Below are 13,004 nucleotides of genomic sequence, written 5' to 3'. Positions count from 1 at the left end.
ATAACAAACTACTATGACATCATGACAGCTTTAACAAATATGGAGAAAACATATTTTTTATTGAAGTTATGTACTGCAGCTTGAATAAAATGCAGCTACGTAGCATTTTTGAGAAGTCTGGATTGCTTTATGTGTAGTTGCACGTTGCTTTTGACTGTTGCTCCTGGGGAAAGACATTTCAGTATCTAAAACTAATAGAAAAAAATGTAAGCAACCTACTTGCAAACTGTATGTGGACTGTTGGATGTTAAATTCATGAGCAGTAAATATTGTGCTAATTATCAGTATTGAACCAAAGAAAGCAAGGCAGATGCAAGCCTTTAAAATTGTGATGCATTTTATGGGTCAAATAGACTCAAAAAATTGTAGCAGCAGCTGCGTAGGGGGGCCCAAACAAATTTTTTGTCAGGGGGCCCACAATTCCTGGCGGCGCCCCTGTTTGTATGCTTGTCATTTTATGAATGAATTTTGGAGAATTTTCCAAAACTGGCTAAGTTCATTGAGGTTCTTGGCATTACCTTCTGTACAGCTCCCACCAATTCCTTTTTTTATTATTATTTTTCAGGCACTCTGTTAAAAGATTTTCTGCTGTGTTGGCTTTTTCCAGTTGTATGTAATTTTGATCTAAAAGCCTGTTAATAACTAAAGGGCATCATTCTTTATCAATCCAATTGACGTATTGCCTTCCCCTTGTTCATTTTGAGGAGAACTTTTATTTGGGTTTTTGAGTATCTGAAAATTTTTAAATTTCTAAAATCAAAAGAAATTTCTACCAGATTTGCAAATGGTAATATATTTTGGCCTAGACTGTCAAACAAAGTAATCACATTTTAATTTATTTCAGGACAACACACATTTTTTATTATCTTATTTCTTAAAGTACATCATTAGAGCACTTAACATTAAATCATAAGATGTTTTAATCTGCAAATGTTATCAAGGAAATTCTACCAAGACATCTCAGACATTTCTAGCAGAGGTTTTCAGTGACAGTTTAAAGAAGCTCTAGAAGAGATGTTTCACTCTATAACTAATATTTTATTTTAACAAGGCCATACATCTCACCACAATGGAAGCAGTTTCCTTGAATCAGATATTTGTTGCCAATGAAAGAGAACATCTGCTTAGATAGAGGCACAGACTGATCAATCATTTTCTACTTCTAATGAATAAAGTGTCCAGAGAACCTATTATCTATTTGGTCTGTTTTTACTGCACTTTAATATTTTGCTCTAATTGCTATAGTCAACACAACATAAACTTCATGCACTCAGACTGGACCTTCCTTAATTTCAATTGAAAAATATATAAAAATGCACAGAACAGTTCAAGTGATAAATAGCAGCAGTGAGGTTGTACTAGTGACCCGCAAAACAGAACACACTTCATCTGGGCTTCATTTGTTTGATGTGAAGCAGGCCAAATGGAGCCCAGTGGAAAATTCACACTCAGATGTGTGAATTTGACATCAGAAGTTCTTCCGTGTGAATATTAGAAAAATATTAGTTGGTTGGTCCTGTTGTTGACCACTATCACTATAAAATCCGGTTGAAAGAGCGGAGTTTATAACGTCGGCGCCTCGGTGGGTTCACGCTGCCCCCTAATTGGACGGCAATGTTACTACCAGGGGCTGCACAGTGGCGCAGTTGGTAGAGCTGTTGCCTTGCAACAAGAAGGTTCTTGGTTCAATTCCCAGCCACAGTCTTTCTGCATGGAGTTTGCATGTTCTCCCTGTGCATGGTGGGTTCTCTCCAGGTACTCCAGCTTCCTCCCACAGTCCAAAAACATGACTGTCAGGTTAATTGGTACTGTGTGTGCATGGTTGTTTGCCCTGTGACAGACTGGCAACCTGTCCAGGGTGTACCCTGCCTCTCTCCTGGAACGAAGCTGGAGATGGGCACCAGCAACCCTCCTGACCCCACTAAGGGACAAGAGTGTAGAGAAAATGGATGGATGTTACCACCATACAATTAGAAGCCAGCAGCAAATTTTAACTTCAGACAAGATTAAACTGCAGTGGATGGAACTGAAAGGTAGAAATTAAATCCTAGGAAAAAACATAACCAACATCAGATTGAATACACAAATGAAAGCCTAATTTTGCAACTGCCATTAAAAAAACAACTTATTTTGCATAAAATGAAAAACTTTTAACATAATAAACAGATCTTTGCTCCCTGAATGTGTGCATTTCTGATATGCTCATTTACTGATTTGTTACATGTTAGATTAATGTTGATGTGGATTTAAAGACATAACTTTAAAATTTTTAAAAATCTACAAAAAATGTCTCAATCAGAGGTGAGTCAGAGCAAAGCTGAGACCCACCGAGGGGTCGTGACTCCAACCTCCACGTTGAAGTCCTCTGCTCTATTGAATGTCAATGTGTAAAATTCAGTTTCAAAGGAAAATGTTCGGGATTATAACTGTATTCAGGTTTGAAGCTTCAAAAGCTGACAACCTCAGAGAAAATAGTTCCAAGTTGGAAATACCAACGGTTTACTTTACAGTGATTAAAAGAACACAAAAACAAGCAACCCAATCAAAGCACTTGAATATTCGAATTCAAACGATCACATACTGAGGAAATAGATATTGGTACAGCGTTTGCTTAAAAAAATTTGTACAAAAGCTATTTCATCTTTTTTTTATTCATCATCTTCTTCAGCATCCAGTGGTTCTCTGTTTGGCGGTAGAGATGGTTTAATGCGTTGCCAACGATTTGGTGGCCAGATGATGTGGGAGGCCCTGCCATGCAGGAGCCCCAGTGACACCTAAGGAGGAAGGGAAATAAAAAAAAATGTTTTTAATCAGTTTTAATATTCAAAGGTCAGAATTCATACTCTGGTACATTGTTATGTTTTGTCTTGTCTTTTTTCCCTCCAAAACTCAGAAAGTTGGGGGGATGATGAGGAAAAAATGTTAAAATAATAATGAAAGAATTAATTCAAAATTGATAACAGTTTTAAAAATCTGTTTTGATTACAATGTAATCTGTTTCACAAACATTATTATAAAATATAAGCCAAAATAATTTATTGAAATGTTATTTACCATGCTCATCTTTCTGATTGGCTGCCAGTCAAGTTTTTCAAGTTGCTTGCTGTCTGGCTGGGACAGCCCTACAATCTGGAATTAAAGGCTCAACTAAAAGTTTGGATTGCGCTTCTGAACCAGACGCGCTCCACAGCGTCCAGTCCATAACTCTTCAACACACAGTCAGCTCCTGGTCAGAAAGATGCATGTGTGCATAATTTGAGATTCGGAAAGGATTTTTTGGGGGAAGACGTCTCTAATCCACAGCAGCTCATTCTCTCTGACGGCGGTTACCAGTGCCATGTCTTCTGCCGGGGTCCGAGCTCCAAAGATTATTATTCGTCAAATAGCTAATCTAATAGCTAATTCCTCTGTGTATGAGTCTTTCCAGGTTGAAATTTAGCCTAGGTGTAATTTCAAACTGGAAGACTTTTCACCTCACCAGGCTCCTCCTCTGCAGTCTGTTGGTCCACGTCTTTTACTCTATCCACCAATCATCAGGCTTCGATTCCTTCATAAAGTCCGGCGTCCTCTCACCTGCTCCTCAGTCGATCTTCAAGTCACCTCCACCCCTACTCCACCTTCAACTTCAACTGGAGTTCTTCAGTTCCCTTTCAGTCTGGGCCCCTAGAGGAAGACGTCTCTAACCACAGCAGCGATTACCAGTGCCATGTCCAAGCACCAAAGTTTATTTATCAATAGCTACTTTCCCTCTTTCCAGGTTGAATTAATAAACGTCGACAATAAGTGAGAGTTTTCTTCCTCTTCAGTAAAAAATATGGTCACAATCATTTTGTGATCATATCAGTAAAAAATATGGTCAGGAATCAGGACTGATTTTCTTGAAAGTTTGGATAAGATGGAAAGGGCACACTAAGAAGATATTACCTGTGAAGTATAACTTTTGTCTGTTATGGGGCGACTGTGGCTCTGTGGGTAGAGTAGTTGTCTTGCGATAGGAAGGTTGTAGGTTTGATTCCAGCTTCCTCCTGCACTTAGGCACTTAACCCCAAATTGCCTACTGATCGGTGTATAAATGTGTTTGTGAGTGCGAATGGGTGAATGTGACTATAGTGTAAAGTGCTTTCAGTGGTCAAAAATGACTGAAAAAGTGCTATAAAAGTTCAGTCCATTTACTCCCCCGTATGGATATCATAATTGTTATTGTTTATACCGGTCCAAAGCAGTTGCTGTCCAGACTGTGTCCACGATGATCCCCCTCTATCCACAAATGACCGTTAGGGACCCGCACATATCGATTCTTGTAGCTTAGAGTCCTGTAGAAATGATCAGAGAAAAGTAAAATATAAGTTATTGAATACTTTCTTGCAAAAATAAATAAATAAATAATATATGGCTTTAGAAAGTGATAGCATATTGAGCTTGTTTGGTTTTCTCTAGTCTTTTCTCTTCCTCCCTTTTTTACCAAACCTCTGAAGATAGGAACCAGCATCCTCACTACCCAACAAGGATAAGCGTGGCAGATGATTGATTGATTGGTCTTTGCGAAACAGGTGGTGTTAGTTTTAAAACACATCAAGTATTTTTTGCTAACAAGAACAACAAAAAGTGTTGAAAATCCAGGTAAAGTGTTGAAAATCCAGAAATATTTGTAATTGTTTGTGTACTATGTAACTACTTTGTAATTGATAAACTTTAAAAATCAGTTTATAAGAGAAAATTCTGACTGTCTTAAAGAGTTAAATAGGAAGAAATACCTGGCTATAACCACAACATAATGTGTGTTTGTTGCTACAAAAGAAAACATAACAAAAAAAAAAAGGATTTCCCTGTGATCGGTGCATGGTTGTGGTTTTAATGACTGTTTCTTTTCCAAGTAATATACAGTTAGCATGCCTCTGGTAAATGATTAAAAACAGTTTGAGGCTACTGCAAGAGAACTGGGAAAACATTCCTACCTGATGAAGTCTCCCTCTAGGCCAATGACACGCTTGATGATCTTCTGCTTGGGATTTCTAGGGGAACTGAATTAAATAATTAAGCAAATTAATATGTAATAATTAATAGTAACAGGCACAACAGGTGAGAACATAATTGCATCCACTATTGAATGATCCTGTAATCAGCAAGTGTGCTGGCAAGTCTCTAAGTTTTTGAAGGTTTGAAGGTTTGGGAAGTCCCAGGAGGTTAGGTGACTGGAAGAACTGTGATATCTTATTAACTCTGGGTTTCAGGAGTTTTATTTTGCTTTTGTTTGAATATTCAGTTGCTTGTTGATTCATAAAGTATCTCAAAGCAAGAAGGTAAAGTGAGTCCAGCCGAAGCTTAAGGTAGAGAAACTATTCTTTGTTCATAAAGTGTGGGAATTCAGAAGTTAAAGTGGAAACAATGCCATGTTAAATTCTATATATTTTTGTAAGTCTTTAATTGTATTTTTGATTATTCTCAACCTTTGTGCATGCGAGGACTGAGGCAAACGTAGAGGACTATGGCAAATTATACAAGTTTTATGTGTGTGGGGTCGGTTGGACCCCATTTCTACATACAAGGGTTAAGTTAAAATCAGTGTACATTTTGATGTTTTTATCAGTTAACATGCAGCTAAATGCTGTAAAGCTTTAAAACAATTGATTTATCCTCTTTAATACACTGGACCTTGGTTGTCTTCATTAGGATGGTAATGTGAAAAAGGCAATGTGTGAAGTTAATTACTACTTGTGAGAAAAGTAAATGAGATTTATTAAACAAAAGTAATGTAAAGCTTTAATATAGGTGGTGTGTATGTGTTGTATTTTTAAAAAGAATAAAACAGAAAAAAACAACCTAAAAATAAACTTCAATGCATGTTCATAAAGACTGTGGCATTTACTCACACAACAGAGACAATGTCCCCTCTTTGAACTTGGTTGTTTCTTACACTCCAACGATTCAGCAAGACAACATCAGACTGGGCTCCCACATCTGGGTTAAGGAATGGCTGTTCAGAAATAAAAAAAAGTTAAACGTTAGTTAAAAGACTTTTGAGAGAGCTTCTTTGAAGTTTTCAATTGTAACAGTTCCTTTCTCTGCAGTAGAAAGATGCCATATTACCAGGATCTTATTGGAAATTAAAATAAATCATAAGAGTTGTGAAAACATGAAGCTAACAGTCTGTTTTAGCTGACTTTATCAGCTTAAAACGAGTCAAATTAAAAATGTTCAGATTACTGGAATATTACCCTCTTTTGGCAAATATTAACAGTATACAATTTCAAAACAGATTGTTACATTTGGAGCTGTTTTTCTCTGCCTAACAGTTGCATCAGTCCACCAAATCAGGTGTTTCTGCAGTGTTTCTTCCAAACAACCATTGATCACAAAAGTACACCAACATGCCATCCACATTGGTACTCCACACTGTGCTTTAACTAAAACAAAAGTTAGCAACACCAGATTATCAGGTACATTTGACACATGGACAGGAACCTGATGGTACCAAAGACAACTTGACGAAAACCAGTGTCCCAGCCAGACAGGAGGAAATGTGAGGGACCAGATACCTGTCCTTACTGGTGAGATTTTCTTCAGAATGAGTCCATGTGGATTGCCATGGAGGTTCAGAAAAAATGGCTGATCACATCAAAATGTTACTTTTAAGCCAACTCTCAGGGCCACCACATCTAAACTTTAAGATGCTGTGATAATTCTTTGCCCAGGTGTTAGTAAAATGTTTCCACAAATAGATATTCATCACCTTGATGAGTCATGCAGTCTCACCTGCATGGATGCTCCTTCCACTCGAGCCACATACGCCAGTTTATCTAGGATAGTAACTGTGACGGGAACAGCAACAAAGAATCCACTAATGAAAGTTTGTAAGTAGCGCTGTCCTGCTGATGTTTGCTGTGCCATATGGTAACTGGAAAGGAAAATACAACAAAATAAACTAAACAAAATCAGAACTCTTGACGCCAATAATAATAATCAGAAGAAGATTAGATATTATATCAGAGAAGAATTAAGAGTGAATAAGAGCTTCAAAGGGTCTGAGAACAGGCGTCGTGTGGCGCAGTGGTGTAAACCAAGAATTTATATTTATTTGATATATTTTGCAGAAAGTCATTACAGGGAAAACTTCATAAATAATTATGTCATTTTTTTGTGGGAGTGGAATAGAAAGCGATTTTGTTCTTATTTCCTTTAGAGATGCCGTCATGATTTTTAAACAAATGTTTTCTTCTCAGGATAGAGGGGAAGAAAATTGATGTCAGTGTTCCTTATTAATTTCTTGTAACATTTTTGGTTTATATGATAAGTAATTACACATTTTCTCACCTTTCAATTGTTTTATAAACGATGTGGAGATATGTTTCTAATGAGATATTTGTAGGCAAACACAAAAGCAACATGCATCAGCAACCACTGACCCATCTTTAAGCCTCATCCTGTTCACCTTTTCCTGCTGCTGACAGGCAGAGCTGCTGGTGCTAACATCTAGCCCCTACAGTTAACAGGGAGTTAGTTCGTAAAGAGGCCCAGAGAGCACTGAAGAATATACAGGACAAACAGTTCAGATGCTCTCTAGTTAAAATACTCTCCAAAGTAATCGGAAATGACGAGTTTTCTTTAAAAAACAAAAATAATAAACAGCGGCTAAGTTTGAAAAGCTAAAATACACCTACCCAAGAAATAGCAACGTGACTTCCTTTTTAATCCAACTATATGTGTGGTGCTCTGGGTCTTAAAGCCTGCCACGTTCTTTCTGAATAAAATAGCTAAACTTGGAAAAGCGGGAATTCATGAAAACAATTTTAGATAGATAAACACGTAATGTTTAGTAGGCAAGTAGCAGCCTATATTAACAGATACTCTGCTAATTAATCAGTTTGCTGGCTGAACTCAAATAAACATCTGTCAAACAGTCAATCACCATTTTATTGAGCTTATAATATTGTTAGTGTTAACATTATTGCTATCAGTAACAATAACAGACATAATGGTATGTCAGATCAATATGCAGTAATAAATATGGATATTCAGGACTATGTAGGATCCATCAAGGTTCATTGTTCTAGACTTTTGTTTCAAAACAGTAGTGATGGATGTTAACACTACTACTACTACTACTAATAATAATAATAATAATAGATTTATTTTATAATGCCTTTTATATCTCGAGATCTCAAATGACTGGAAGTTCTAAAAATTAAAATAAATAAAAGAGATTAAAATAAAAATCTAAGAAAGTGAACCAAGTGGTATAAAGCTGATCTTGAAATTGCTGTGTGGCTCTTTACTGTGATAATGAGCTTAATTTGGCTCTTAATGCTGAACTTCGTCACCCCTGACATGAGCTAAAGTTCAAAAAATGTATGTTATTTTCAGGTACGATTTGAGTAATTTCAGTTATTCTAGATATTACATATGTATATATATATATATATATATATATATATATATATATATATATATACACACACACACACACACACACACACACACACACACACACACACACACACACACACACACCGTAGGGGGGAATATGTTACAATACGGGAAGATAATAATACGGGAGCACGGCGGGAAAGAAGGGTAAAATACGGCAGTTCCCGTCCAAAAAAAGGGACTTGACAGGTATGTATGACACTATTTGATGTTATAAATTCCCTCTGATTATCAATTGACGTCCACACTCCAGTCCGGTAGGTGGCGGTAAATGCCCTTTAAGTTGGTTTGCCAATCGCCAAAAAAACACAAAGGAAGAAATATCCCTACGTAAAATCCGTTATGGCCGCCTGCGAGCGAACAGCAGACTGTGGTATGTTAAAGTTTGACACCTGGCTGTGGCCATTCACTGAAAGAGTTGATATGTTTTAAGTACGCACATTGTGTGGTAGTGAACGAAAGCAGCAGGAACTACATTCACTTTTCAATTCATCCTTCACTGCATACATTAGCTTTTGATTTAAACCTTTTGACATGCTGTTATTGTCTCTGTACATTTAAAAAGGCAGCCAGAAAGCAGCTAATCTGTGAAAAAAGGGGTTTGAATCTTTCGGAGCCCACAGCTCTATTGTACATCAAAAAGGATCTTAAGTTCAGTTTAGTTGAAACGAATTTACATTTAACTCAATTTTAAGACAAGCCCACAGATCAAATTCATACCCGTACACAAACTCTCTCTTGGACTTGATAAAGTACAATAATACAAAGGACCAACACCAGCATGTATGCATGCATTAGGTGGAATAAAGCTTTCCATTATTATTCACACAGGGTCAGTGAACTCACTGAATCGACTTTTATTAAGTGTGTTCGCAATTTTTGTTTTTTATTTTTTGCAGAACTATGATCTGAAAAGGGTTAGCCTCAAAGGTTTGATTAACTATTAATTTGTCTATTGACTAATAGATAATTAGAGAAGATCTATATTAGAAATAAGCCTTTGCTTACTCCCACCTTTCATGTTCATAAATTTTATTTTCGTCTGTCAGATTCATTCCTTAGGTCTCTGCTGTGTTTGCTCTTATTTATGCACGTTAGTAAGCCCTCCTTTAGATTTGTTTTAAATGACTATCCTTCAGGCAGGGACAGCATATTGGAACCTTTGAGTTTTCCAGAGCTTGGAGCTGGAAGTCCCAGCACTCCCATTGTGGTACAGCATCCCAGTGATGAGCTGCTGGTCTGTCTGTTCTGCTCTGAGTCTGTCCCGCTGCTTCAGAAAGACACCCTGCTCAGACACCTGCTGCTGGAACACAAGCTGATCATCGCTGATATCAAGCTCATAGCCAGCCTCCCAAGGTAGGGCTCTTTTCCTTTGTGTGGAGTTACAGAAATGTATGTGTGACCACACTGAGCTGTCTGAGTTCACTTTGTCAGGTACTTGGTTTACTGGAAGGGCAGGTTCCTTGAACAACCAGTCACAGATTTCTGCAGTGTCATAAAGACTAATTCCACTGGCCCAGTTGGTGAGTCCATTGGAACACAACAATTCATGACCTCCTCAAGAGTGACAATGTAATTAGTATTTAGTGTCAAACATGGAGAAGCAGCATTCAGCTTCTGGAAGTTTGTTCAAATCTGGAACAAACTTCCAGAAAACTGCAAAACAGCTGAAACATGATTTCCTTTACATCAAGTCTAGAATTCCACCTGTTTAGAGTTGCTTTAGTGTCATAAAAAAAGGAACATTAACCAACATGTTTGTATTGATGATTTCAACGATGGCACTTGACAAAATGTAATGTCTGTTACTGGTTTTCACAACTGTTGACTGTATGATGTGTTTATGATGTTTAAATGTTTGCACTTTGAACTGCCCTGTTGCTGAAAAGCACTGTACAAATAAACTTGATTGATTGATTGACAGAGAAAAGCCAGAATTCACTTTTAATTTAGGCTTTAATCAGTGTAAAAAAGGAAAGTTTGTGAACACGACTTAACTGCTGATAGCAAGTTATTTACCTTGCAGAGAAACAGGAGGATTACTTCCTGCTATGTGATGTCCTCCCAGAGGACCGGATCCTTAGAGAGAGGCTCCAGCAGAAACGACTGGTGAGGATCAGCAACCCAACACTTTTTAAAAAGACAACTGGGACAGTTTTTCAGCTACATCTTTGGAAATATGGTGTCATCAGTTTTGATGGTTCATTGTAAACAACAACAAAAAAAATACTACAATAAATTGTTGTTTTTGTATGTTGCAGAATATGTATCAGGTGAGGGCAGGGACAGAAATTTATTGCAGGATTGCAGCTATTGCAGATTATATTATTGATCCCCACAAATTTAGTCTCTGTAATGTAATTTCTTGCATTCCATTCCTGGGTCAAAATTCCTTAAACGCTTTAAAACAGTGACTGCTGAAACGAAGTACGGCACACAGCTACAAACTGTAAAAATGATATACTATATATGTGCATATTTACTGCTGCTAATAGATGATGTGTCAGAGCACATCAGAGTTCTGTCAGTTTATAAAATTCTCTCAGATTTGCTTTCTTAAAAATAACACTTTACTTTAGGAGGAGGTCCTAGAGCAACAACAGAAGGAGCGTGACGACTGCTACTTCCATCGTCTTTGTTTATTCTGCAGTGAGGAGTGCACTGGAAACAGGTGAGAACGCACCAGGGTCAACACTAAGAGAGTGTATAAGGACATGTGTGATTTGTAAGGTGATTTGTAGTGGCGACTCCTTAAGTCCTACAAACAAACTCCGATAGCAGAAGTTCTCCCTGCAATTGGTGGGTCACCTGTTTGATCTCTGCTCCAACCGTCTGTCGTTGTGGTCAAAGCACTTCACCCACCTCGCCTGCTGAGGGTGATCAGAAGGACCGATGGCTTGTTACTGTCAGTCTGCCCCAGTGGCTACGGTCCAGTAGCTTGCCATCATAAATGTGTGAATATGTGCATGAATGGGAATGACTGCAAGTGTCTTTGAGGATCCTGAAAAATACTATATAAGTCTGATGTCATTTGATTTCATTTAAGGAAATGTGGACAAGTTCGAACAGCTCTACTCAAATGTTTACTCAAATGTCTATTTGAGTAAACAGACATTTAGTTATTATCGTATTATTGATCCTTTCCATATTCTGTGTTCAGGGCATGTCTGCTGAACCACATGGCCAGAGAACACTCATTCAGCATTGGGCTGCCAGATAACATTGTGTACTGCAATGAGTTCTTGGACACACTACAATATAAACTAGACAAGTAAGAACTGACTCTATAGCAGCTTGGTTTCTCTGACAAAACTGCTAAATAGATTTTTCAATCATCCACAGATAAGCAGTGTCAAATGGTTACAATGTAGAGAATAACTTTGGAAATATGGTGTTTTATTTTTAATCGGACGTTGGGGGCGGGGAGAAACCACAAAGGACACCATCTGAAGCCTGGATTTCTCTGAGGTTCCTCACTGTGCACAACTAGAACCCAATATGTAGGCTTAAAACATGGTAGAAGTTGATGTAAAAAAAACTAGTCTTGTTTTTTTCCCATACTGTCAGGACATCTGTCATGAGAACAGTTGCCCGCACACACGCACGCACAATCGTGTCTCACTTTACTGTGTAAATTTGCATTGTGGACTTGCACCTTTTCTCCAAGTATAATCTCTAGTACATGCCTAACATGAACTCAGTTCACCTCAGTATCTTTAATAATAGTGGAAAGTCTTACTCAGTTGTAGAAGTCGTCTGATTTTGGTTTTTAATCACATTTACAGTACAGACCAAAAGTTTGGACACACCTTTTCATTCAAAGAGTTTTCTTCATTTTCATGACTATGAAAATTGTAGATTCACACTGAAGGCATCAAAACTATGAATTAACACATGTGGAATTATATACTTAACAAAAATGTGTGAAACAACTGAAAATACGCCTTATATTCTAGGTTCTTCAAAGTAGCCACCTTTTGCTTTGATTACTGCTTCGCACACTCTTGGCATTCTCTTGATGAGCTTCAAGAGGTAGTCACCTGAAATGGTCTTCCAACAGTCTTGAAGGAGTTCCCAGAGATGCTTAGCACTTGTTGGCCCTTTTGCCTTCACTCTGTGGCCAAGCTCACCCCAAACCATCTCGATTGGGTTCAGGACCGGTGACTGTGGAGGCCAGGTCATCTGGCGCAGCACCCTATCACTCTCCTTGGTCAAATGTCCGTCATGTTGGCTGCTAAACTGAGCCGTAGCTTCACGTCGTTCAGAAAAAAAAAAAAAAAATTCTTATTCCCGGGTTTCGGCACCAAAATGTTACGGAGTAAAGCTTCTTCTCAAACAAGACGGAGGCTCGTATTTCTTTTACTGAACCTTTCTGTTCAGTATTTATTGAAGAGGAAAAAAAACAGCGTCAGCTGATAACGGGCAACAGCTGTTCGTAACCAATAGCAATCAAAAGTCAACAAAGCAAGATAGTGACAAAACAGTAACAGATCCTTAAGCATTCTTCAAAATAAAAGACTTCCTCTATTCAAATAAATCATGTCTTGCACTTAAATATATTTCACTTCACCTTTGTAATT

The 13,004-nt window shown here is 37.8% G+C and overlaps 2 protein-coding genes across 6 annotated transcripts in view; one reads left to right on the top strand and one right to left on the bottom strand.

Annotated features, from left to right (window-relative positions):
• Window positions 1-2,043: 2,043 nt before the first annotated feature.
• Window positions 2,044-13,004, bottom strand: part of immp2l (inner mitochondrial membrane peptidase subunit 2) — a 19,310-nt gene continuing 8,349 nt past the window's right edge. Inside the window, exons 1-6 of one of the 4 annotated variants that reach the window (XM_015022105.1) lie at window positions 7,659-7,794; window positions 6,754-6,895; window positions 5,871-5,974; window positions 4,956-5,021; window positions 4,211-4,313; window positions 2,044-2,774 (exon numbers count right to left, since the gene is read on the bottom strand). In XM_015022105.1, the coding sequence (XP_014877591.1) occupies window positions 2,649-2,774; window positions 4,211-4,313; window positions 4,956-5,021; window positions 5,871-5,974; window positions 6,754-6,888 (534 nt within the window). In that variant the 5' untranslated portion in view covers window positions 6,889-6,895; window positions 7,659-7,794 and the 3' untranslated portion in view covers window positions 2,044-2,648. The other 3 variants (XM_015022102.1, XM_015022104.1, XM_015022106.1) reach the window with 3 other exon arrangements.
• LOC106939635 (zinc finger protein 277-like) lies at window positions 8,552-11,963 on the top strand. Of its 2 annotated transcripts, XM_015022101.1 has the most exons (6): window positions 8,557-8,797; window positions 9,564-9,780; window positions 9,859-9,947; window positions 10,451-10,533; window positions 11,004-11,095; window positions 11,585-11,963. In XM_015022101.1, exons 1-6 carry the CDS (start codon window positions 8,767-8,769, stop codon window positions 11,697-11,699), a joined length of 627 nt encoding a protein of 208 aa, XP_014877587.1. In that variant the 5' UTR covers window positions 8,557-8,766; the 3' UTR covers window positions 11,700-11,963. The 2 variants fall into 2 exon arrangements, with proteins under 2 accessions (XP_014877586.1, XP_014877587.1); XM_015022100.1 differs by having other exon boundaries at window positions 8,552-9,780.

This window comes from Poecilia latipinna, unplaced genomic scaffold, assembly GCF_001443285.1.
Source record: "Poecilia latipinna isolate Pla-1442-1.1 unplaced genomic scaffold, P_latipinna-1.0 Scaffold2932, whole genome shotgun sequence".
NCBI classification, from domain to species: Eukaryota; Metazoa; Chordata; class Actinopteri; order Cyprinodontiformes; family Poeciliidae; genus Poecilia; species Poecilia latipinna.
Note: the sequence above shows the minus strand (reverse complement) of the source record. Positions and strands in the feature narration are given on the sequence as shown.

What these genes read in the sequence shown, in the direction of transcription:
- LOC106939635 (XM_015022100.1), top strand. Translation starts at nt 9,512, where the DNA reads ATGCACGTTAGTAAGCCCTCCTTTAGATTTGTTTTAAATGACTATCCT. An exon ending in CTCATAGCCAGCCTCCCAAG is followed by an intron (nt 9,781 to 9,858) that starts GTAGGGCTCTTT and finishes TCACTTTGTCAG; the next exon opens with GTACTTGGTTTACTGGAAGG. An exon ending in GAGGAGTGCACTGGAAACAG is followed by an intron (nt 11,096 to 11,584) that starts GTGAGAACGCAC and finishes TTCTGTGTTCAG; the next exon opens with GGCATGTCTGCTGAACCACA.